This window comes from Saccoglossus kowalevskii, chromosome 12 (genome assembly GCF_978046115.1).
Source record: "Saccoglossus kowalevskii chromosome 12, keSacKowa6.1, whole genome shotgun sequence".
Lineage (NCBI taxonomy): Eukaryota > Metazoa > Hemichordata > Enteropneusta > Harrimaniidae > Saccoglossus > Saccoglossus kowalevskii.
In genome coordinates this window covers 34,961,614-34,989,256 of record NC_140652.1, presented here as the reverse complement: position 1 = coordinate 34,989,256, position 27,643 = coordinate 34,961,614, and the positions used below count along the sequence as shown (strand labels likewise).

The window sequence follows — 27,643 nt, the reverse complement described above, 5'->3', positions numbered from 1 at the left end:
GCCACAAAGTGAAACTGAAATATGAAAAAATAATCCCACCATAATTATCTTTGTAAAAGGGAAAATTTCAAACTTTTCCTATGATTTTCGGACTAGTGGCGGTTACCCCATTTTTTTCAGTATCCTGATAGTATAAATCCACAGTAATGAAAGTATCATGTACATGAAATATAATCCTAAATTTGAACCTGTTTAATATACCGTAAATAGAAATGATCCAGAAACTAATCAAGTCTGCAGATCATTCTGTAGAACAGACAGAAATAACTCAAATGTTTGGGAAATGACAATTGTAGCTCAAAAATAAATTATATCACGACTATATACATATTTTATTGCTGCATGAAATTACAGTACAAATATTTAAATATTATAAAAAAAATGTCTAAGTCATTTAAACACTCATTAAAACAACACAAATCATCTGTAGCAAGGAAAATACAGTAATCTTTACAGTTTGAAGTCTCTTCTGTCATTTACCAGATCAGATTTGATGCAACCTTTGAGTGCCAAAGTCAACTTTCGTGCTCATTGACAAAATAAAATATATTACATTTGTCACAAATTTTGTCCAAGAATAAGATCTGTAGCAAATTATGCCCATTCAGTCCAAGTTGATCAAAGTTCACCAAATTGTTGGCAAGAAAAATAATGGTGCTCAAATGGTTAAACTACTAAATATAAACTTGTGGCACATTTAACTTCCCTGTATTATTCTTGACAAATAACTGTCAGTTTCAACATCAACCATACATTTTTGTTATTGCACATATGAGGTTCACCACAAATTTCGTTAAACAATACAGTCTGGCAATAAACATGCATCACAAACCACCATGGAGGATGCAGCCAATGCATGACAAACCACTATGGAGGATACAGCCAATGCATCACAAACCACCATGGAGGATGCAGCCGATGCATCACAAACCACTATGGAGGATGCAGCCGATGCATCACAAACCACCATGGAGGATGCAGCCGATGCATCACAAACCACTATGGAGGATGCAGCCGATGCATCACAAACCACTATGGAGGATGCAGCCGATGCATCACAAACCACCATGGAGGATGCAGCCGATGCATCACAACCACTATGGAGGATGCAGCCGATGCATCACAAACCACTATGGAGGATGCAGCCGATGCATCACAAACCAATATGGAGGATGCAGCCGATGCATGACAAACCACCATGGAGGATGCAGCCGATGCATCACAAACCACCATGGAGGATGCAGCCGATGCATCACAAACCACTGTGGAGGATGCAGTCAATGCATCACAAACCACCGTGGAGGATGCAGCCAATGCATCACAAACCACCATGGAGGATGCAGCCGATGCATCACAAACCACTATGGAGGATGCAGCCGATGCATCACAAACCACTATGGAGGATGCAGCCAATGCATCACAAACCACTATGGAGGATGCTGCCGATGCATCACAAACCACTATGGAGGATGCAGCCAATGCATCACAGACCACTATAGATGATACAGCCAATGCATCACAAACCACTATGGAGGATGCAGCCAATGCATCACAAACCAATATGGATGATACAGCCAATGCACCACAAACCACTATGGAGGATGCAGCCAATGCATCACAGACCACTATGGAGGATGCAGCCGATGCATCACAGACCACTATGGAGGATGCAGCCGATGCATCACAACCACTATGGAGGATGCAGCCGATGCATCACAACCACTATGGAGGATGCAGTTAATGCATCACAAACCACTATGGAGGATGCAGCCAATGCATCACAAACCACTATGGAGGATGCATCACAAACCACTATGGAGGATGCATCACAAACCACTATATTAACACCAAACATATACATGTACAATCTTGTTCGTCTATATCCCAGCTTTTCTAAAAACATATATATTGTCATAGTTACATGCTTAAAAATGCCTGAATTACAAAAATGCACTTACATGTACACTATTTCCATTTTTTCCTCTCGCTATCTTAATTAGATATCAGAGGTATAAACAATTCTCATACATTAACTCATACAAAAGCTGTTTTGCATATTGCATCATGGGAACAGTTAGAGCCAAGACATAGATATGAACAAAACAGTACCGGTAAACAAACTTTGAAAACAAAACGGAAGACAAAACCTCGCTATTTCAGACTAGCTTCTCTGAATTTTCACAAACCCCAGCACAACAAGGTGTTTGGAAGTTCAGAAGTCATGTCATCATTTACAAACAGAACACTGTATTTGTAAAACCATAGAATTTTCATTCAATTTTATGACTGGAAAAATCCGATATAACAGACTCTCTCTGGGGGAAAAAATACTATATAACAAGAATATAGCACAAAAATTCTAAAATCCTCAGTGATGAAAAAGATTAATATTTTTTGTTTGTTAAAGAAACTTATGAGAAGAAACCAACAAACTTTGTAGCAGTTTCATACATGTAAGAATGAAGCATTAATCAAACATGAACATGAGTAACATATAATGTATGTTTGAGAATATACTACAAAAAACAAGATGGCTGTGAGTCTGTCATGTTTGATCTAATTAAGAAACAACTGATATGGACATGAATTCTAACATGTACAATGCATGTACTGAATTTGAACAAAAACTGACACAGCATGTCAAAGATACAACATTTTCAAAAACCAAAATGACAACCAGGCGGCCATCTTGGATCCAATCACTAAACCACTGCAAAGTACTCGGCACATGCATAGAATGAACAGATTCGATCCAGAGGATTCTAAAATATGACTTTGAAGTACAAAATGTATGTACGGATGGAGACCGAATTATAAGTCCCCATTTCAAACTTCGTTCAAGTATTGTGATTGGATAATGGACAAATTAACTGCATATATGGATTTAAGTGAGCTTTGTAAACAGACACTCACTGAGTCAAAGGGTTTTGATGTCCTTGATGGTCAGATACATTGTAGTTATGTTTGTCTAATGAAAAGCGAGTCATGGAAATCTATACTTTCAGTTCTTTGCTTGTTCAGAAAGTGATGTTTTACATATTTGCAAAGTGGGAATACAACTTTTAATTCAATAAGGCAATAGCATTGGAAGTGTCACATAAATGTCTTGTAAGATATTTCTACTACAATTTTAAAAAGACCTTAAGTTTTAAGCTTTGGTTTCAACAGTTATACGTAGGTAATAAGTCTCTGCTGGTCACTGGGTTTACTGTCACAAAATAACCTCAGAATTTTTTCATGAAGCCAATCATAAGCTTATGTCAATTAACATGTTTATGCTTCCACTTGTAACACCAATTTCTTTTTATATTTAAATGCTATTAAATAACTTAATTCATAAATAACATTTCTGTTGAGAAATTGTTGATGTAAACAGAAATGTCAAAATAAATTTTACAAGGAGGCAGTTCTAAAAGAGACAAAATAAATATCTGGTCTCATGTTATATGAATATTATAAGAGAATTATTTTTTCATTGAGATCATTCTGTTTTTGTGAACATATTTTTTTTTGGGTTTCAACATCATGGATTCTCCATTCTCTATTAAAATTTTAGTCACACCAATTTAACTTTTACATATGACTGAAATACTGAAACCATAGTGAAAACTTTACATTTACACAGCATGGGATGACTACTGAAATTAATGTAATTACACCCTTTGTATGTGAACTGAACTTTAACCCAGAAGCGTCTTTTGTTAGATACTTTTGTTAGGAACAATAAACATAATAAATTACATGAAACAAGTAACAGCTCCTGGTCACAAGGCATAAAGCTGCTATTTATCACTGCATTTCAATGACTTAGTTCAACACATTGGGACAAACTTTGTCTGAATATTTACACCTCATTAATAATACTGTCACATAATGTTACACATCGTCTAGGCAACAGTTGCCTAATACATTCATATATACTGCTATTTTTCACAGATATTTGTTGAACACCAGAGGGCGCTTACAAAAACACATTTAAAAAACAGTTCACCACAGGAGGGCGCTTGATCACCCAGACGGTAATTTAACTAAGCATAGCATGCCTATCAAACACATTCTTTTTCTGTTCTTGTACTTGACGCTTCCACCTCTGTGTTGCGGACTCCATTCTCTGAAAGTAGCCACCGCGACGTCTAGCAATTGGTGTCATTTCCTGTGAAAACAAAGAAAAGTTAGAGGTCTGCCAAGCATAACATACATTGTGTACCAGTGAATAATGAATATCGTTATAGCTCTATTACAAGCACATCTCACATAAACTAAAAAAACATTTAAAGGTTACACTCTCAAAGTGTTCATAAAGTTTTACAGAGGTCTAATGACTATTATTGATGATGTGAATTTGTGTGCTTAGAAAAAAAAGCTTTTGAATTACTGCAGCCTGCTTTAAAAATCCACGTGTTGGAAAGCTAAAAGCAATAGTAAAGGATATACAAACACATGACACCAGAAATGCTTACCAGTGTTTCAAGATCTTGAAAAAAACACTGAAATTTCTATAATATTACCCTTAACTCATGCAAATTCAGACCATCAGATATTTCACAAAAATCTTGCAACTTCAATAAGCTACTCGGTACATGATTGCTTTCAGAATGCGATTTTAATGTCTCATTAAAATAGGAATTATTTTTACTAATCACACACCTATAATATTCCCAAACACACATATAAATAAAATTAAAAGTGTTATACAAAATGACAGAAAAAATCAGTTTTGAGATTTCAAATTTCTTTTGGCATTGATTTTGGTTGGAAGATTTTTTTTAAATAAAGAAATTAACAGTTTTCAAACGATAAGCTGGGCACTGAAGAATAACCTAAAACTTTTTATGGTGATAACATCTCATTGTCAAGTTCACTATTCAGGCTCGTCACAATAAACATTGTATTTTAGAATACCGTATTACCCCGGACACGCGTCCGTCCCTGGGCAAGTGCCCACCCCCCTGTTTTCACGAAAGTTACATGTTGGGGACATCCTCGGTTAAGGGTGATTTTTAGCCAAGAACGGGGTCAACAATAAAGTTTTATTTGTCAAAAACGAACGCGTTTGATTTATTTAAATAGTGTGTTTGTTACGGTAATTCTCTGTTTGAAGTGTGTGGTGGCCCTGAAAAGGGCCGTTTGTTTGTGTTTTTACGTAAAAACTCATTGGAACTTAGCGACGCAAGATGAACCACGCAGCATGTGGCGCACACATTCTGCTTTCTCTTCATTCACGATAAATCCAATATTGCAATAATCCATACTTTGGTGAGTGGTTTGAAGCACTTAACTTTGGTTTCAAAACGTAGCACTTCGCTGACTGTGAATCCATAATGGGAGCACAGTCAGCTGGCATCGGTGTCGCTGGGTGTATATGATAAAGGGAAGTTGTGCAACCAAATTTGCCAAGTTCGCAGTTTTTTCGCCAATAAAAAAATAACTAAGGCAAAAACTCAGGGTTTTTCAGCATTTTTGTAATAAAGAAATTATTCTCTATCAATAATCCGCCCAAAACAGGAAATTTTACTAATTCTTGTGTTTTTTCGACGTTTTTTGAAAAACCCGCGATTAGGCTACGAAAGTAGAACATTCCTAAGGGGGTGAATCGGAAGAGCCAAACTTAACGCGTAAAAATAGAACCGCGTATTTTGACCTCTACATGGCCAACCAATGGCTGGACACGGATACGTTTGCGGTCGTTGCCAAAAGCCCCGCGTCCATTGCCTGGTGATGCTCTTCCGTTTCACCCCCTCCAGAATGTTCTACTGACTGTGAATGGGAGCTAGTACTTTTGAAACATCACATCGTAAACTTGCTACTTTCTTTCCATCCTTCATCACAGCTATGGCATTACGGTCATGTGGGTTATTTTTCTGTCATTGAAGAAAAAACCTCAAGTCCATTACGATAACCATAATGAGGCATGCCGACGATGGGAACTTGTTGCATCATAATTTTGTCATGTGTGTGGGTGGCGTGAATAAATCATGTTAATGAGGTCGACCAGAGTTTATTTTCAGTCTGTTTTATATGTATTGCCATTTGCATATGTTTATGTATTCACAATAGTTTGTAAACATTTCACATCAGTAATAAAAGGTTTGTTTCATAACCCTGTCTGCTATTCTTCAGTAATTACGATGCGATGTATCAATACGTGCGTGAACAAAATTATGCTAATGAGGTCATCGTCTTCTTGGATTACAAGCGGTAGTTTTTCCCGGCCGTTTCAACTTGCACTGATCACGGTTACTAAAAAAGTAACCGTGCACTGATTACAATACTTACTATACTTTGTAGCCAATTTCAGTGAGTAATACAACTTCATTCGCTGACATAAAACAAGTTATATTCTTGAAATTCGACCCTGTGTCTTAGTGTTCCCACAGTTCTTGACCGAGTGCTCACGTTTATTGAAACCTCGCACTTATAAATCAAGAAATAAGTATGTGTACAAAGTGTACGAAAGCATTCCTTTATTTGACCTTATCATACGATCACAAAAACAACTTTTTAAAATCTTTTTTGGGGTGGTCCTCGGGTAAGCGCCCACCCCCATTTTTTCCCGATTTTGTATGTTCAGGCCCCTGGGCGCGTACGGTAATACGGTAGTAATACGGTAGCTATCAATGACTATGATACGAAAAAACAGGAATAATTGAAATGTTCAAAAAATTATTCCCATATTGACGGTATATGTTCTGAAGAATTCATGGGCTTATTTTACATCTGTCATCGTAATACCATAAGTTACAGTGTACCATAATTTTGGTGTGTTTTACAGGGTATTTTCATCCTACCATATTAGGAAATGCGAATTCCAAATATGGAACGATTACGCACGTAAGCGTCCTCTAATAATAAAAACAAACATGACTGCCATCAGGGTTTGACCGAACTCCATGCAAAAAAGTTTGTTGATTCTGTTCTAAACATTTTGGATTTCGACATTCCCATGATGTATCCTTGGATGGAAAAGATGTATAATAATAAGGATATTACGAGAATACCCCAAAGTATGCACTCGGACAGTATGGCGCGCATCGACCTCTGCTCGGTCTCTGCTCGACCTCGGTCGGTACTTCCGATGTACCAAGTACTGTCTGAGTACATACTTTGAGGTATCCTCGTAATAACCTTATATTCTTGTCGTCTCACATTATTATCTGACTATGTATGGTTATTAATACATACCCCTTCATCATCAAGTCGTTGAGTATGCGGAGTTGACCTGTGACTTAAGATATAATCCAAACACATCATTATCATCATATATGCAAAAAGTACTCCAATAAGACAAACAACAAATATTACCATCACCTGTAGTCACATGGAAAAGAACAGAAAATGAAAAAATTATTAGAAGCAGTCTACAACATAGTGATTTGGAATTGTATGGCCTCATGAATCTCCCAGTAAGTGGCTGCGAACAAATAGGACAATCAGAAAATATGAGAAATTGAATGTATAATTTTTATGTCAGTTGGACTAATGATTCAACCACTTAGTAGGAAATGACCACATTCAGATGCCATACAATTGATCCAATTTATCAACCCACTTTCATGTCTTCTCACATTGAAAAGAAATATTAATATTAGTTACATGTTCTTATCAATCCGTGTTTTGCTCCAATGTTTTATACTTTTTGTTTGAAAATATTACCATTGACTTGATTAAGTTTATACTGATGTTACCATTGACTTGATTAAGTTTATACTGATGTTACCATGGAGACTAAAACTAATAAATAAACTACTTCAAACTTTAGTCACCTCTTAAAAAATAATTATTTGTTCATGATGCAAATAATGTCATTCAACAATATTATGCGATATTGTATGCACAAGCAACATATGGACTGTGTAGGTGCTTACTTCATTTTAAAAGTAATTTTGAGACATGAAACAAAAATAAGCACTAAAAACCATGTACAAATGTGGTACAGTATTCAAAACATTCTACTTGCAACTGTGGTTAAATGAAATGGGCCCTGGAACTAGCATACAGTAATTAAAGATACGTTGAGCAGTGGCACAAATTGAACCCTTTATTTCCACATTGAAGTTTATTTAGATGGGCAGTTAAACAGAGTTTAATACCAACCATCAGGCATGTCAAAAACTACCAGTTCGTGAGAAGCCTTAGTTTTTATGCCATTGAATCAAATACAGTTAACTCTTTTATTAGGCAAACAGCTGTATACAGTAGTAGTGTGACTCACTTATTAGTTAATTCAAATACATTACTCTATAGTATGTAGCATTTCCTCAATAAAAGGTGTTAAAATACCGGTATGTTGGAACCAGAGGATTTAAAGGATTTCTCTGGAAAAAAAGTTGTTCTGGTTTGCTTTGGTGTGCATAGTTTGGTTTATAATTAACATCATTGTAATCTTTTACAGGAGAATGTATCAAATACAATCTTTTTTTTTAATTATGTTACTTTAACAAGTTTGGGGGTTAGTATCAAATAATTTGAATATTAGTTTGGTTTTGGTGGATGCTGATACCATATTGATTTGCATGATAGAAAATGAGAAGCAGCTCTGTTTTGGTAGTACCTGGAGATTGGGAACTTTGATCCTTCATACCTGGAGCTTACTAAGGTTAATTTTCTAACAATGCTTGCAAGCACTATGTGCCCGGTGATAATAATTAATGATTTTTTTACAAATCATCTAAAGTTATGCTGTATACATTACCTTTATGGTTGTAGTATTTCTGATTTCATATTTACATTCACAAAGTAAACAAAACTTTTCTTCTCTTTTCACAATATGTGCACATGAACTGAAATGACAGCAAAATACATTTTTTCTATTAGTAGCACATGTGCTTACAAGCATGACAACATGTGTTCATGATCAAAAAAGTCATATTTTTCATGAAACAATGTACAAGAAAAATAATTGTTGGTTGGAGTACATAAAATTCAGATTCACACGTCCCTATTTATTAGGTGTTGAGAAACATGCAGGTTTATCAGTTACCTAGAGTCTACAAACACTACCAGCTATAATGTACAATGTTAAGACAAATTGGTGATTGGTACAATGTATGGTATTTCTGTGTTTAGAGTCTGTGATGCCCTCTCCTGAAAAGGTATGTTTGTTCTGTTACTACTGGATTCTGCCGTAAATTCGCCAATCCGAAAATCGTCCAGGGCAGTTTCAAAAAAATATCATCAAATAATGGGGGGGGGGGGCCTTATATTTTCATTGAAAAATCTGCCTACGAAGTTGGACCACAAAAGTAACTCTTGCAGAAGCTAATCTAAAATTGTTGGGGTTGTATGGTGGGTAATTGAACGTAGTGAATTTAGGCGAGGGTTCTCCGCCTATTCACATAGTTCATACCCAAAAAGCCTGCCCTCCATGTGTGCTTGGGGCGGGGGCGCCTGACGCTAGCACTAGTGAGTTTGCCATCGCACAGACCTCTTGCGCTCGTACTTGGTGTCTCTGCAAGCTCTGTGTCAAGGAATATAAAGTATTAGACCTCTAATACAGTCGCAGTAAACCACCTGGTTATGGTAGTTGGGGAGGCCGGCCTATCCTGCCTGCCTGGGCCATAACACAAGGATGTGTGCCTGACACCCCATTCCAAATCCTAGTACGGTTTGGTGGCAACTCCGTGCTCGAACCGGGTAGAGAAGCAATTCCTCATGACCCTCCAGGCAGACAAAATTTGACAGCCGGGGGATGACGATCGGGTGAGGATCGTGTCATGAGATTTGGTTCTAGGCGAGAAACCCGATTCATGTCTTTAGCACAACTTGATTGTCCATAACGGCGGTACATCATCCGAGAAGGACAATGCCCCCAGCTCTCGCCGACGCCTACCTGAGGCGAGGGCCAGTAGGAAGACTATTTTCCACGTCAAAAATTTGAGTAGTGCTGATCGGAGAGGCTCAAAGGGCGGTCTGCTTAGAGCGGACAACACAACTGACAAGTCCCAGTTGGGCGGTTCTCTTGTATGGGGTCTCAGCGTCTGGAAAGCAGTAAATACAAAACTGTAGTCTCCTAATAATAGGACAATCGGTTAGTCTTGTTCCCGTACGTTTGAATGGTGGGGGATAAGGCCAACCTGTAGCCAACGATCGCTGCGTAGAACAAACCCATTTCGACACACAGGTGGACGAAGGAGCCTACTACGTGGCCAATAGAGGGATGGTATCGCTCAATCTCCCTTCCGCTACACTAATCAGTGTATGCTCGCAGCCTAGAAATGTAGGCTGCATTGGTGGAATCCCTGTTTGCCCTGGCAAGGACATTGGCAGCCCGCTCAGATAAAGCTTTCGTATGTGCGGGTCTAATGAGAGCCTCTATGCGTGTAAGTGATACCCGCTGGGCTTGTTGGTAGTGCGCCGTCTGGTTGGGACGGCAGGTTTGGTAAGTCCGGAAGCACTGCTGGTGTTTCGACTATCGTTTCCGACAGAAGTGGAAACTAGGCCCTGCTTGGTCAATTGGGTACGACCAATGATAATATGCAGGTGTGCACCTGTCGAAGTTTTCTCGGGTGCCCGGTGAACTAGCGGGAAGGGAGGAAAGGCGTACACAACTAAGTGGGTCCGCGGGCAAAGCAAAGCGACCCTGGCCCAGGCTCCTGGAGTCAGCAGGAGAGTTATGTACGTCAGGAGCTTGGTGTTCCGGGGTGCGGCAAACCGGTCTAACCTTGGACTGTCCACAGCCGCAACAGCCTGGAGGCTACCCACTGGGGTATTAGCCACTCCGTGTTCTGGAGACGGAGTCGCCCTGAAAGGGCGTCGCCAGACTGTTCCTCACCCCTGGAAGGTGGTGTGTAGTTAGCTCCACATATTCCAGGCACCAAAGGAGGATTTTGCTCCGCTAGAACTGACAACGATGGGGAATGAGTCCCCCCTCCTTCTTGAAGGAGACCACCGCTGCGTTGCCTATGCGGAGCAGACCTCTGTGGTCTTGAACTACGGGTAGAAAGTGTGGTAGTGCTAGGTACACTGCTCTCAGTTTGAGCTGGTTGATATGGTAGTCCCGAATCTAATGCAGGAGTCATATCCTTGGGCTTGTTCGTCCAATAGATGCGCTCTCCAACACTGGGGGGAGGCATCTGTTACCAGAGTCATACCTGTGGCGAGCGGGTCCAAGGGGGCCCCCTCTGCCCGAGGTTGGCCAGTGACGACCACCAGGGCAGGGCTTCCTTCACTTGATCCGAGATCGAAACCCGCCTATCTAGTTCCCATAGGAGAGCTCGACGTTATAACAAGCGTTATACTGGGCAGCTGCGTGGTGCGAACCGAGGTCATCATTCTGATGATCCGCATTAGTTCACGGAGGGACACTGAGGGAACACTGACTAGGCATTCGGCTAGGCTGCTTAGTGCTAAGCAACATGCTTGAAATAGCTAAGCCAAGCTTACCTCTGTGTCAAAACTCCATGCTCAGGGACACCAACTGCGCGTTGCGTCGAGGTGGGACTTGTCGATTTACTAACGAGCCCAACCGAAATTCAAATACTTGGCCCAGCTGGGCGATTCAAAGGCAACTTGCTGGGTGCATCGGTATGTGCAGGTAGGCCCGCTTAAGTCTAGTGGAGCTAGCCAGTCAAAACGGTGGATGGAGAGAAGAACCCTGAATGGTGTCTCCATGTGGAACCGATCGAGGAGCACGTACTGATTCAGTCTGCCTAGGTCCAGAACTGGACGCCTGCCACTTGTAGATTTGGTACTACAAACACATTTGGGTAGAAGCCTGGACTTAGTTCTGGCTGATGTACCCTGTGTATGGCGTCTTTCCCAGCAAACTGCTACTTCCTGTCTGATTGAGTCTCCTGGCAGTGTCCAACAGGGGAGACACTGACGGGGGAAATGGAGATTTCAGCGGTATCCCGTAACAGGATGTCACCATCTGGAAAGGTCCAGGGATCCGTCACCCGCTGTCTCCAAACCGGACTACACCGGCACAATCTGTGTATGACAGGGATATGTGGCCATGTGTTCGGCAGTTGTGAGGGAGGGGGGGGGGGTGCTCCCTTCCCCCATGAGGTGAGTTCCCCAAGGCTTGAAGTAGTCACTAAGTTGTGACCTGGCCACTCACCAAACACGTGCCTGCCCCCCCCCCCACCCCCCCACCCCCCCCCGTTGCAGAGGTGAGCGTCAAACATGCTTACCCTGCTGCCGGGTAGACGTTCGCCCAGAGAGGGTGAGGAGCCACCACCTGGCTCATATCTCCCTGGGGGCGCGCCACTACCCTTCTCTCCCATGGAAGGGTATAAGCGCTTGCCTCCTGGCTGACTCTGGCTAGCGGACGACACCCTAGGGTGTTGTGTTTTCTGTTCTTGGGGTGCCCTTCGCTTACCTATGGCAGCCAGGACCAACTGGCTAGCGGATTCAATCTGAACCCTATGGTTCATTGCACTCCGAAGCTCCGAGACTGTACCCACCATTCCCTGAACAAAGAGGGTGGAGGATGTCCAGTCTGCATCACTGAGGTGAGGACGTACCCCGGCTCAGCTTGTCTGCGAAAACACGTGCCTCTAAGGCCGCGTCTCGTAGCACAGTAGTGCCCCCGGCCAAGAGAGCCAAGCGACACTAGGGGGTGTCGAATGTAGATGTGCGGTGGCCCACCAGTAAAAATGTCGCCTGGTCTAGGAGACTGGTGCGTTCTGCCTCCAAGGTCTCCAGAGTCCTGGGCACGCATAATAATGCGCTCAAGCAACTCTGCCCTCAGGGTTGGATGGGTAGTCTTCAATTGGCAAAGACACCCATGGAACGCAGCTATCCCCCTTTGCCCAGTTTGCCAAATTCGTGGTACCGGGGTCTGGGGAAGGAGCCTTGGAATCTGGTGGGGGTGTTTCGGTCTCATCCTCCGCTATGGGGTCTGATCCCGAAACCACACCGACCAGGTAGCGTTTGGTCCAGTGGGAAGTGTTGAATAATGTTATCCCCACCCAGGGGCCTTAAGCATTACATCCTCCGCGACTGACCAACGCCGCCCATCAACACTGTTTGCGTGCTCTGCGCCCCACTTCGCACTCAGACGGACAGGAAGAGACGTGTCAACAGGGTTGCTTTGGATCCCAACACCTGTGATCCTATAAGCGTTGAAGCAACCTTAGGTGGTCGCTTTAGGATCAAGGGTAGGGGTATTTACATCGTATCACTGGGATCGATGATACTCCGCCTCACCCCAAAAGCGTGGCTCACTGAGTCATACCGATGGAAGACTCTGAGGGACGCCCGTGGGTCGGTAAGAAAGGAGTCAAAAACCCACAGCGGAGACCGGACACAAGGATAAATTCGTTACTCTTGTACCGTTACCGCGTGACAAGCCCTAGCTGGCTGAAAGTGGGGGGGTCAACATGTGCCCTGCCCTGAAAGCCCTGCCCGAGATCTGAGGCTTGGCAGCCAGCACCCTGTTGGCATTCAGTGCCCAAGGCTCCAGAGAAGGCCCGGTGCAATTAGCCTGAGCCTCGGCCTCCCCCCAAAATAGTGGGAGAGCCGTGACTGGGAACGGGGGTTCCCCGGAAGAGACGTGTTTGAATGCAAACATGCTTTTGTGTCTCTTCCTGCTTGCCCACAGAGGGGACACAGTGGAGACAGCTCGCTCCGACTGCGTCTGATCTACCCGGCCTGGAAAAACAGACTGTGAGGATGCCCTCCGATCAGCGAGGGAGGCCGAGAAAAATATCGGTACCTCCACCGTCAGGCCTCTTACTCAACGTCGTGGTACACAAAGTACCGGTAGCCGAGCGTGAGGACTTTCCACTAATGCAAAACACGCAACTCACTTTAACCGATTTGTTTACTGGACACGCGACCTTGCTGAGACGCGGTCAGTCTCAGCGATTTTGATGGCTCTGAAAGAAAATCTCAGGCCTCAGAACTCCAGTGAAAAAAAACACACATCTTCACACAAAACCCCAACCCCGCACGTAGCTACGACAAAGTATCTCGGATGCAGGTTCTATGCTGGTAAATTCTGAATATAACCACTGCACGGTCGACTTGAAACGAGAGGAGACCGGAAAGAAAACGGCAGCGAGCCCTGGTGCTGTCATTACATCTATATATTGCTAAATACATTGTAAATAAAAGACGAAACACAGTTGTAAAAGGTGCCGCCGCGAAACCAACCAAAGGTTACGTAGAGGCGTCGGATTTTAATTTCTTTGTTGTGAAAAATACTACACACAAAGAGAAAAACAACACAAGGGTAAAAATGACAAGGAAAACTTATCCTACCAGCTACAATGTCGGATGCCATGCAGCGGCAACAACCCAAGCTAGAAACCCCGACAGAAAAAAAAAAGCAGGCGATCCAGCAGAGCTTGCTAGATTTCATCTCCACTCGAGGCGGAGAAAAAATCAGAGTGATTGACGGCCACCTATGGCGCTGCCATGTGGCCTCGGTCACATGGGTTCGTGACGTAAGGGGTAAAAGAATCTTGAGGTCATGGGGCTTCCCCTGACCTAGATTCTATCTCTCCGTCACCGGCAGAATCGCTGATTAATGCCTACAGTTCAAAATAGTCATTTTGACTGACCGGAGTCTATGGTGGGTAATTGAACGTAGTGAATTGCATTGCTTAGTAGCAAATGATCATGGTAGCGCAATCCGGTCATGCTGCATTTTACAATTGTTGATTATTTGCTAGTAATAACGTGCAAAAAATAAATTTGTTGAATTGTTATGAAATGCAAATAAATTTCAACTTATTTTATCGTAAGCGAATGATTCCGAACGCATTTTCAGCGCTCAATGCTGTAGAAATAAATATCCGCCATGTTATGACCTGACAGGTCAAATCAATAATTAACCAATGAAAACGATGGAAGATGCCAACGTGTTCAAATTACCATAGCTCATTTAAATATGTTAATGTTATTAATTAAACGCAGCACAGAAGAGATTTGCAGATGTTGTTGTATGATCTTTTGGGTTGGGTTTTGATGGGAAAGCGGCATGATTTGTTTTTCAATAAAAAAATTAGTTGTTTTCAAAAGATAGATTTGAAGAATAATTTAACATTATTTACGGCGATAACAGCTCATTGTCGAAACAAAGCTAACCCATTCACGCTAGTCGCAATAAACATCAATACTCTTGAATAGGTGTCAATGACGACGACGAAACTTTTAGGCATCAGAAGAGATTAAAATAACACCTTAAAAACTGCCGAAAAATCGCCCTGGGCGGTTTTTTGGTTCCATTTTATTTTTTAATAACTCGAACTGCCATTTAACGGTCTGAGCGAATTTACGGTAGAATTCGGTACTAACGATGAATCCAAAAAATGCCATCATCAGTACAACACAGCATTCTAATTAGTTAATAACAGACTATCAACGAAGACAATGATGAAGATCTTGTCTTCGACTTTTCTGACAAACTCAAAATTCACATGGTTTGTAAATAATATTATAACAAAATGTGTTATTTTTTGTGAACATTTTTGTTTTTTCATTATAAATATCATTGCTGACACATCTCATTCTGCAATTTTATTTTTCCCAAAATGATGTAATAATCTGGCACATAGTGAAGCAAAATTGTCATATGGATAACATGGTTACAATTTTAAAAAGAAAAGAAAAGAAATTTCTACCATTTCTTTGGGTATATGTATGGGGCATATGCCCACCCCTCACTTTCTCAACTATTACGAGCTGAGCCCCCTGGGGTTATGATCAGGGAAGTATGGTAATGCTTTTGTCTTAAGATGCAGAGAAGACCATAAATACAATTCATACTTACCATTGTTCTGGGATTACATTCTTGATATAGATGTTTCTAGTCAGATTGTTTGCAGGATCCTGTGGACACACACATTTACATCGAACATCATCAAATTGAGCCTGGAAAGATTATGATATACATCATTGCATTGTTAAACCTAACAGAATATAATTTGACAGTTTCGCATGACAGTACATACATTTTGTTTTATTTGAAAGACAATTCATAGACTAGCATTATATGGTTCCCATATTATGAACTTTTAAATAGGTAAGGTAGGTTGAATTTTATTTGTTTTCTTCTTCATTCTACATCATTTACCTATCATGTACATGTAGCTTGCTAAGGTATTTAATTAATAAATGAGATTCACAATCTTCTAAGTTAGGACAAAATTTGGGAAAATAAATTCATTTTCATTCAATTCTTATTGACATTTTGTGTAGCTTTGCTTTTCATGTTAGGGTAAAAACAGTTTAGGGTACAGGTACTGCATGTCATGTATAGTGGGGTAATTAGGACAATGCATATTTGTTTAATTTGTTCTAATAATGTATAGCTATTTATATGAATGAATGAAATAAAAAACAAAAAAATCATCAGTATGCGCAGTTCCAAACATGTGCAGTTCCAAACATATACGTATGCTCGGGTCTCTGCTTCAAAATATCCACGTAGATGGGTTTATTCATATTGCTCTGGTGTTTCGATTTTCACAGGATTTAACCCGTTTTAGTTTGAATAAAGGTAATGTAAGTCGATCAATAGTTTCTACCGATATCATGCTTGAGTTGTGTGTAGCGGATCGAAATATATTTTGGAAAATCGTGTTATTTTCGGGAAGTTTCGATGTCATGGTGTCAACGCTTTCCTACCTTGTGTTATTATATGAGTAGTAGGGGAATGTACCGGCGACTGACTAACTATGCCGATCCCACTTTAGGTTATTTTTTATTAGCCAAGAAACGTTCCGAGCGCCTGTGTTCACTGACAGTATACGTATACATAGCTGCGGATCCGTAGCTCTATCTTGCGACTGACAACTGTTTTACCTTTTTCTTTATTACTTGGACGTCTTCTTTTCAAATTTTGTACAGCCAGATACCGACGACCAAAAACGGCCCTCAGGGAGCTTTCCACAGCTAACGTATACATCCATCACTACTTTTACAGTGAGCTGCGATGCATGATGCGTCTGTCAACCATGGGTAAATTGTATTTATTCAGGTAAACTTAGATCTAAATGCAGCAAGTCACATATGCAGTGCCGTATAATTTTATTGGAAATGAAATACCATTTGCACAACAACCCCCAAACCGGAAATGATTTGACGGCACAACATCGTTAATTATGCATTTTATACGGTGAGATTAGCCCCAATATGTTAAAATCTTACCTCAACTCCAACTATGATGACTCCCACAAATGCGATGAACGGTATTATTAGACTGTTAGTAGGAAAAACCATGTTTTTTTGTAGATTTCGGCAGCGATTAACCAATTAACAACAGCAAGTCGCCATTTTTGTTATCCCATAATGCAATAACATCATGGACGTTGAGGGCAGTACTGAAGAGCCCGAGTTAAAGCAGCTCGAGACGAATTCGAATGTTTCACTACTGAGCATGTTACTGCGCATATACGCATTATGCATTATTAGAATATTTAATTATATCAATCAATCAAGTTATACTGTGCGTTACAATAAATGGATTTTAAGAACAACATTAAAAACACACCGACTGTCGCAATATAATGGTTCCCCGGGAATGGTTTTGACAAATGGCAACAACCCGGGGGGGGGGGGAGCTGCAGTTGATACATAGCTGGGCAGGGAGGTGCTCCTGAGTGCTCTAAAGTGTGACCATTTTTATACCTGGATAGTGGCAAAATCTATACCCATATTTATACCAAAGTACCATTTCTGTCATCACTGTTTATTCCAAATAAAACAGTTACCGTATTTGCTCTATTAGAAGAGCATCTCCAATTTTGTAAGCCAAAAGTTGCATTGTATATTGATTTATTAAAACATGTATTTTGACCATAGAAACACATCTGCCGCTTACATAAGAGCATATTATTAACGCAATGTTCAGGTTATTTAGGTTGTTAAATGAGAAACAACAGTTCGCTTTCTCTTTGATCTCTTTAGGGGTCCGCTATCAGAAAATATATACCTAAATATATACGCTATACCTAAAATTCAAAAAACGAGACTCATTTCGGGGCCACGTCCCCAATAGGCAAGTTCTATGTATCCCCCCCCCCCGGGGGCAGCAACCGTAGTACTTAGGTATAAAGTAAATAATAACAGTTTTGAGACGTTGTCAACAGTCCCCCCCCTCGCGTATATGGTAAGACTCACTTTGTTTGAAATGGAGTTACTCCACTGGAATAGATCCTCACATACGAGATCCACACTCATCATATTTCCACTCTCTTCACATACGGGATCCATACTCAGCACATTGCCCACCTTCCTCACATACGGGATTCACACTCATCACATCACCCACCCTCCCCAAATACGGGATCCACACTCATCATATTCCCACCCTCCTCACATACGGGATCCACACTCATCATATTCTCACCATCCTCACATATGGGATCCACACTTATCTCATTGCCCACCCTCCTCACATACGGGATTCACACTCATCACATCACCCACCCTCCCCAAATACGGGATCCACACTCATCATATTTCCACCCTCCTCACATACGGGATCCACACTCATCATATTCTCACCATCCTCACATGTGGGATCCACACTTATCTCATTGCCCACCCTCTTCACATACGGGATCAACTATCATCACATCGCCCACTCTCCTCACATACGGGATCCACACTCATCATATTTCCACCCTGCTCACATACGGGAACCGCACTAAATTTGTTGATACTATTCTTGACTTTCAAAAAGAAAAGCAAGATGTCAGCTTTGGGAATATTTGTGCTATCTGTAAGGAGTTATCGCTCGAAATGATCAGCTATTTTGATAGTTTCATAGAACTACGATTACCAAATATTACTACTATTATTATGTCAGCCTTCGCAATGAATTATTCATTGTGTGCTGCTTGTTGTCAGTACTTTACTTACTGGTAGGGTATGACTTTTTGCATTCATTTTTCTGTATTTGAAGACGATGTTGACTATGGTATTTTTAAATACTCTCGGTGAGCTCATTGATATTTGCAGTACAAATCACTAAGCGGCGAACTAAAAAGTAAGTTATACCAATATATGTTTTATTTTCTCGGTTCAAATTCCAATTCGTCATCATTAAATTATTTTCGTTGGCTCCGAAGAAATGAACCGACATTTACAATTGTGAAAACCTTGAAAAACCGACCTTGAATTATTGTACCTCAGAGTTCAGGCGTGCTAGGAGAACTATTCGATGTTTGCCGGTGACATCCAAACATACAGCGTGTTTTGTTTCGAGTAACCCCCACATTACGGGGCGGTTCTTTTGAATTTGATGGGTACTTCATTCAGGTGAACTTGACTAAGAGAAACGTGACTATTCAATCTGATCATACGGTCTATCTACATCGTTTTCTTAGTTGCTACAATGCATTGATATTTTCACGTACGCAAGTTGCTATTTTCGTTATTTCAAGAAGCATTTTCATTCAATGAGATTATTGGCATTTTCGTTAGATGTCTAATAATAAGCTATAGAAGTTATTTTGCTAACTCGACACGTAGCATTTTTTTAATGTCACCGCTTTTTAAAGTCATCGATATTCTTTTGAATTTAAATCTTCTGAGGAAATCGGGAACTTTCTTTACAAATTTGGAAACACTATAAAAAACAAAGTTATGAAATATTGTTTACACTTTACTACATTTAATGTAATGATTTGTGTACTACTAGTATATATTCAGAGTGCTTGATATGGCCTTTGACGTTACACACCGAGCCATACCAACTCAATGGGAATGAATTATTAACAATCACAATACAACAAGTGAAATACAAATACCTGACAATAACTACACACTTGAATTAATTTTTATTGATGAAGGCAATGACATTCTCTTAAAGCGGTGGTGTCGTCACCTACGCATGCGTCAGATGGCCATAGCGTGTCAATGTTTATAAACATACGTCTACCCATGAGCCTTTGCGTGTTTAGCGTGTGTTGTTATCATCGCTTGGGACTCAATTCCCGCGCGTGCGCAGGAGACGACCCTCCCGCTTTAAATTGTCTGCTGACTACACATTTGACAAGGGGTGAATATACAAATTTCTTCTACTAAAAACTCTCAAAAGCAATCACACAGAGTGATAATGTTCTGTTAACTCAACCCTGCCGACAAACCTAATTTCACAGATTGCTACCTTCTTCCAACCACAAAAAAGGACAACATTCTACAGTGGCGTTTCTTGCACGCTGCATATACTACAGGTGGTTATTTATTAAAATCTCAAATACGTACGTCAGATGAATGTCTTTTCTGTAACGAACACGATGATTTGATGCACATCTTTGTTGAATGTCCGAGACTGGCTCTTTTTCTTAAAACACTCAATAAAATGACCCGCGAGCTACTCAACATGGACACCATTCCATTGCCATGGTATATTCTTGGTACACCCAGAGGGAAAACTATCAACTCACCGATAATATTATCTCTGAAATGTGCTATTCATATATTAACCCGTTTCAATAAAGTCAAGGGATTATTGCAAACAAACCGTGTGATGTCCTACAGTGTTTTAAAACCCATATACGTTTCTGACTATCCAATGAGTTTAAAGGGAAAAACAAGCCAAAAGAAAGACCTCCGGAAGTGTAGGAGACTGCAATTTACAGTTTTTGTATATCACTTTTCTTTCTCTAGATATTCGAATTTTCACCAATATTCCCCGGCAAATGATTATGGGTAAAGTGTGACGTCATATCCATTGTTGTGAAAAATTGAGAAAATGCTTCCATCTCATCGATTATATAAATCTTAACCAAAAACCACTCGAATGTTTTTGAAATGTAACAAAAGCTGTCTTTGGTGCTGAAAACGTTAATTTTAGATTCGTTTCAGAAATTCATTAAACATTCATACAAATATTTCAATATGCGACTAGTACCTGTCCACGTATATTTTTACAATTCAGAATTTATTCATTTATTCATTTATTTATCTTCCACAGACGTCACGTGGTTTCGTGAATTCGATGTGAACATACTCACCCCACAACCCGAATCTTTGCGTGATTGTGTTTTATTTGACACAAAAAACAATTAATTTGGCCGCAGAGAAATACACATATTTGATTAGACGCGCTTCTAGTACATACTTACATTCGAAATTGCCGTAACCTATGGCAAATGTAATAGTAGAAAGTTTAATTATCGAATTACCTCATCTCTAAAAACTTGAAGAGCGGCTGAATAAACTGACTTTGGCGTGCGAAAATGATCTTACAGCATGGTAAACCCTTTTTAAAACAAGTTCCCGTAATCCGCGGTAATGCTTATCTCCCTGGGTCACAATTATACGTTCTCTGGACGCTATATGGTGCGAGTCGACACGGGGAAGTATGTACTATAGTTTCACTGGTCGAACATAAATCCACTCCGATAATGCTATTAACTGAACATAGTTACCATTGTGTTATGCATCATAGAGTTCTAAAGTGATTATTACAATCTCTGTCAAGACATTTATATTTCAAAAACTCGTTGCAGGGAGTTTCTGAATGTTCCGTGTCATGGACCACAACACAGGGACGCGTGTACTTTCTACAAATGTACGTTTCTATCAACGTTTTACGTGTAACGATAAAGCACATGCTTAGTGCGTGTTACTGCCTCCATAAGGACCAATAAGCATGCGAGCATTATGATTCATTGTCATGACAACCACGTCATGACCAACTAACTGGTTATACTATATAGTGCCTGTCAGATGTCATTGAAACAGAATTACGCAAAAAAATGTGTGCTGCTCAGAATAAACAGCCAGCTCGCTACACGTATCAGGGGGATCGTTGCCTTCGCGACACAACAGAACAATCATTTTAGTGGGAATGTACACGTTAAATGGAACAGCGTTTTTTACCTCCATTTTACGAGACAGCATACAGTGATGTTTGGTTTCATCGGCGTGATGACGTGCTCTGTTTCGTAGATATCACGTAAAAGGAAAGACATATATACACAATATACAGTATTGAAGTACAGTGTACATAATCCTGACACTGGTCGGAAGGTTTTTATTAATCCAAGAAGTTGGCTTTTTTGAGGTAAGTGACACAGATTTATTGATTCTGAAGGATGCGTGGTCGCACCGAGTGAATCGTGTGTGCCGCGCCACGGACGTAAAAAATGCAATCGTTCGGGTGGAGCGTAAAAAATATTCCTACAAGCCGCTTGGCTTTATCTTGGTATTTTCCCCAATTGACGGTTTAGATTACATAAAATAAATTGAGCGCAATATATGAGGACTGCACTGAATTTAATACGGGATTTCATAACAATGTTGATTTATTATCTGAACAAAACACGTGACTAGTAAGTCAATAAATGGCGAATAGGCGTAAAATATATCTGAATAATATATATTGTAAATGACATTTTCTCCGCGTGGAACGATATCTAAAATACTTCCTTCGCACTAACACATGCTCTATTCGCCATATCTGTCAGTCTTTGCAACGATAACATTGGTTGTATGTGAAATGTCAAAGCAATCAATGGTTGTTTCTCTGAAAGGACAATTGGTTAGTGGCACCGTGTTTTAATCAAATGAGCCAAATAGTCTACATTTCGTCTCAAAGCGAGTAGACTATACAGCCAAGCGATATTATATACATGGTTGACGATAATTACTCAAAATAAAAGACGTCACAATTACCACCGTACTGTGTGTCGTTAAACATGCACCACCAGTTTCAGTTTAGACTGATCTTTGCATACACAACCTTACCGGCTGTGCCCAGGATTGGCTTCCGATGTTTGTATGAGTAAATCACCAAACAAAATAAAGTTTTACCCCGTTCATATTAAACTGTCGAGGTAAACCGATTTCCGCTGTATCTATAGGTTTGTAACCGCAATATTATCTGCCGCATTCGTCATATCTCCCATCTTCGCCATGATATCTCCCCCATAATCTTCCCGTTCACAGTGAAATGTACATTCAAAATGATATATTTCTGTTGGCTGTGATGTCTGTCATCTTGCCATGATATCTCCCCCAGAATCTTCCCGTTCATAGTGAAATGTACATTCAAAATGATATATTTCTGTTGGCTGTGATGTCTGTCATCTTCGCCATGATATCTCCCCCAGAATCTTCCCGTTCATAGTGAAATGTACATTCAAAATGATATATTTCTGTTATCAGTGATGTCTTATTCAATGATATTTGCCCATACCCATTATTGTCTCGTACTTGTCTTGTACCGTGGTTTGGTGCTTTATTCTTGGAATCGGACATCCGGGTATTTTCACCGTCCGGCAACCATCACGGTGAAAGTAAAGGCCGAAAACTTTCAGCAAACTGTATTTTGGGATAGTTATTGAAACTTCCCAGAACAGGGTAACACGATTGCCTCCACATGTATATCATACATAAATTTGGTTGCTCAGGAAAACTTTAAAGTAGAGTTTGTTCTGATTCCTTGACTTTAGCTGTTTTCACTGACTCTTCGACCGGCGTTCACCAGCAGCTCAAACAAAGCCCATAGAAATACATCGTACAGTGATGTGTGTCTCAGCAACGTAGAATGTTCTGTATATTCCATTATGTTGTACCAGTGTACGAGCGCCATGAAAATTATTGTGTTTCGACGTTGACATCGCCAACAACTACGGGAAAATAATGCTGATATAACAGCAATTTACTTCATATATGCACTCATATACTGCTCATACATATATGTCATGAATTATGCAATATCTCGTGGTATACCTGCCTTCGGCATGGGGAATAATATATATACACAAGATATGATTTATTTGGGATTATGGTTTTGCCACTAGAGGACGCTTTTCAACGAAAATATTCTTGAATACAGAAACTAACCTTATTATCACTCCATGTAGCTGCAACGTAATTATATTTTATTTTATTTTAAAGAAGTCAAATTCGCAGGTGCTACATGTCATTACTGAGGCGAATGAATACTGTGTAAGTAAGTTGGTTTCTATGGAAACGCTTCGAATGTAACAACAATACCTCAAACCGACTGGACAGTGCAACAATATTTATATTTTCTCACACCGATGGAAAATACGCATTTAACAAATAACGATTTGTACAATGAACTTCGCTCATCCGCGTTCCAGTGTGCCTGTGTAGACATTTGCATATCCACTCAGTGCGTTACCATACGTATACACTGATCGTACATGTCACAACATGTCTATGTTTGTACACAATAAAGGCGTGATTTTTTATATAAAATATTTATAAATGTTTATGAATTTCAAGCATTGTAAACAAATTATATGAAATCTATATTTTGCTTGAAGGCAGTAATTCGGCCAATGAGACAGAGACTTAATAGCTATAGGCGTTACCAATTGTTTACCAGCGTTCGTTTATACTTTGACGGTCCCCATGTGAGCAAAATCACGGTATGTGGAGCATTTCTATGAGCCTGTGTATTTTCCTCAAGCACACACAGTTATTAAAAGGAATAAAGTGTTTTATGGTTAAAAATAGAACTCGGAAAAGTCTGTCAATTTGCTATATCAGTTGTTCCGAAACATCAAACGTACCGTCAATTGTCTTCAATTGATGCATTTCGCCAATAATTTATTCAAATAAAATGTCTTTTCTCTCGTCTTGGTTCGAACTCTTGAATGTGTTCTCAATAATTACGCGTGATCATATTCCAAATAAATAGTATCATCTTCTATCCCATTCACCATCAGTACGATGTCGTCACTAAGAACGAGAATATCCTCCCCTATACGATATAATTCAGTACACGTGTCTCGTTGCTGACAACCAGTAATAACACGACAATGAATTACGTAAAATCGATATCTTTCCCGTGGAACCACCATAAGACCCATGTGCACGTGTTCCAAACGTATTTGTCATTTTACCTAAGCTTTATCTTGTAATCCAGTATCTCGAGTCGTCGTCTTTTCATGCCAGTGGCGTAAATCACATCTGGCAACTGTGTCTGAACTGTGTGTTCATGCCGCCGTTGTCTGATTTTCAGTGACGTTAAGTAAACAGGAAAGCGTGAAACCTGTGTTGGAAGAATTATAGACTTGAGAACCTCGGTGATTGTCATAGATGTTCGGACAAATGTTTTTCTGTTAATACATTATAGTTAATAAACACAGTTACAACGAAAATGGCATTTCTGGAACGAATGCATAAGTGTTTTACAATTCGTAGTTACGCAAACCAATCCGCCTGTACACAGAAACACTGCTCTTAAACTCTCCCGTCTGTCGCATTGATTAATGGCGTAAAGTGCACTAGTTTATATGAGAAAGTAGTACAAATGTATCGTATACTCCCACCACATGATAAGTTATATATAAAGTTGTTAGTGATAAAACACACCGGACGAGTAACAACACTGTTTTATGTTTTCATTACTATTACAAGTATTGTGTGCTTTAATCTCGTGACATTAGGTTTTATTTCTGACATGATTTGTGTGACATGCACAGCGGGCAATTTTAAGTCTGTAAACAAAGACAAATACCCAATATACTAGTATCCTCGGGGACGGACATCCGGGCATTTTCTACCGCCTGGCAACCCTCGCGGTGAAAACAAAGACCAAAAACTCGCAGAAAACGGTACTTTGCGATGGTTGTTGAGAGTCCCCTGAACAGTGTAACAAGATTAGCCCTACGTGTGTAACATATATGAATTTGGTTGTTCGGGATTACTTCAAAGTTGAGTTTGTGTTGTTTTCTCGAGTTTTCACCGGCTCCACCGGCGTTCCACAGCAGCGCGCACAAAGCCCATAGAAATACGTGGTACAATGGTGCGCGTCTTAGCAACGTAGAACGTCCGTGACGTAGCTCCGCCCCGAGGATTGTTTGTATTTACTACTTTATATTCAGGGCGAAATCCCATCTAGAAAGTAGTATTTATATATATACATATATTAAATATATAAAATCTCATTTGATCATAGAAAAAGAAAATACAATGGATAAGCTTGGGGTGCAAAACGTGCAATTTGACTGGTACGTGTACATTGAATACAACTCAATCATCACCGATCGAGCAGTCGTGTATAAAATAGCGCTGAATAGTTCTACAAGATGATTGTCTCCAAGGACGAAGCTAAAAAACGTAGATGTGCATTTAAATGAAGTCAACTTGAATATTCGGTAATATAGGAGATAACTCGGGGTGCTTGCTATTGCTTCTACGTACAGAAAACGTGAAAAGCATTACCCCAAGGAGAACGATAGTCTCTGGGGGATTTCCATGGCAACATGATATTCCATGATCACTGTTGCTCTAAATCAATCTTTTCACTGTTTTGCCAGATTAGACATACAAAAGTTTTGTCAAATATTGCCTCCAACGACACATCAGTCCGTTATAAACGATTACGTTTCTTGGAAATATCTCTGAATTATGCACCACTGTTGAAAGACAAACAAGAAAGTAACGTCATTCAAGACGTTTAGGAGATTTTTTAAAAGTTGGTTAGACTAAACATTGCTAAATATTTGAATTTAGCGACGCATTATAATGAAATCCTTGATGACATTCAATACAGTCATTTAGCAGGATGTAGGCAAATAAAAGAACAGTTTTTAAAAATGAAATTAACACCCGTTTTTTAAGATGGGATGTAAAGAGTTACTGCCATAGACCGTACGGTACAGTGATAGATTACTTGTAAATATCATTCAACATAACCATTTATTTGAACAATCAATTCTTGTCAATTTTTTTAAGGTGTTCCTTTTTTAAGGTGTTGAAAATTTAATAAAACATCAGTCATTGTTGGCCATTATGAATATGATAAGAATAAAAGTGACGTGCATGTGACCTTGTAGTCAGGACGTTTCGACAGTATCAGCCCATACGAAATCGACATCAGGTTTCGGAATGACAAATGTTTGCACTAAAATGACCGTCATTCGGCCGTGTTGAATTGGATCACAAATGCACGTGGATAAGCATGCCACGATGTATTACGTGTATAAAGTTGATCGGCCAATGCATGCATGTCTGAGATACAGGGGCAGGCGCCGTAGCACATAAACGCACATGCGGACGGACGAATGGACGTCCAAAAGGGCACTAGTAAACAATGCCTACGACAGAAAACACGCCATTTACGAATAAGATGCATGGGCTAATATATGGTGTAGATGATATTTAAAGGACGGCAGTCGTCGTGCCGCGTTCTGTTCGATATGGGACTCATAGCGACGTATGAACGCGTGTAAAATACATTGTTTATTTACATGAAATTCGAACACGCGCTGCGCGACGACCACCGCGCTTTAAGACATGTCATGTTATATTTATATTCAGAAAGACAGATTTAGCAGACATTTAGGACATGTCTGAATACGTAATTTCTGGTCCAAATCGTGGTAAAAAAGCAAAAATATCGCACGATGTAAAAAGAATTTTATTACAACAGGCAATCGACCAGTTGCGGCAGGCGCGCGTAATATTTGTTCGATGACGTCACCAACTCGTTCATAGTGTGCGATTACCGACTCGCGCATACAACGTTATAAGGTATACGAAAACGACAATATATGAAAAACTGAAAAAGTAAGTAAAACCAAAACAATAGACATGGATAAACAAAAATAAAATATATAATTAATTATTTAAATAAATAAAGATGGAATCCATGGAACTACATAGGATGTTTCAGATTAGAAAACAATGTGAACAGAATTGCAGGTTTTATTTTGTGAAGGGTGGAATATCGTGTAGCATTTCTCTAATCCACACACAT

General features: G+C 40.0%; 2 protein-coding genes across 2 annotated transcripts in view; one reads left to right on the top strand and one right to left on the bottom strand.

The window, feature by feature from the left end:
• Positions 1-308: 308 nt before the first annotated feature.
• On the bottom strand, positions 309-17,242 carry LOC102802134 (proton-transporting V-type ATPase complex assembly regulator TMEM9-like). The gene is made up of 5 exons (XM_006813733.3): positions 17,098-17,242; positions 15,719-15,819; positions 8,693-8,780; positions 7,183-7,308; positions 309-4,153 (listed from the first exon to the last, which is right to left on the bottom strand). Exons 1-5 carry the CDS (start codon positions 17,167-17,169, stop codon positions 4,025-4,027), a joined length of 516 nt encoding a protein of 171 aa, XP_006813796.1. The 5' UTR covers positions 17,170-17,242; the 3' UTR covers positions 309-4,024.
• Positions 17,243-21,799: 4,557 nt separating this feature from the next.
• Positions 21,800-27,643, top strand: part of LOC144347580 (uncharacterized) — a 32,796-nt gene continuing 26,952 nt past the window's right edge. Inside the window, exon 1 of the mRNA XM_085506246.1 lies at positions 21,800-21,967. The gene's annotated coding sequence lies outside the window, so the exon portion shown is untranslated. The remainder of the gene's footprint in view (positions 21,968-27,643) is intronic.

What these genes read in the sequence shown, in the direction of transcription:
- LOC102802134 (XM_006813733.3), bottom strand. Translation starts at nt 17,169, where the DNA reads ATGGTTTTTCCTACTAACAGTCTAATAATACCGTTCATCGCATTTGTG. An exon ending in TCATCATAGTTGGAGTTGAG is followed by an intron (nt 15,820 to 17,097) that starts GTAAGATTTTAA and finishes TAATCTTTCCAG; the next exon opens with GCTCAATTTGATGATGTTCG. An exon ending in GAAATACTACAACCATAAAG is followed by an intron (nt 7,309 to 8,692) that starts GTAATGTATACA and finishes ATGTGACTACAG; the next exon opens with GTGATGGTAATATTTGTTGT.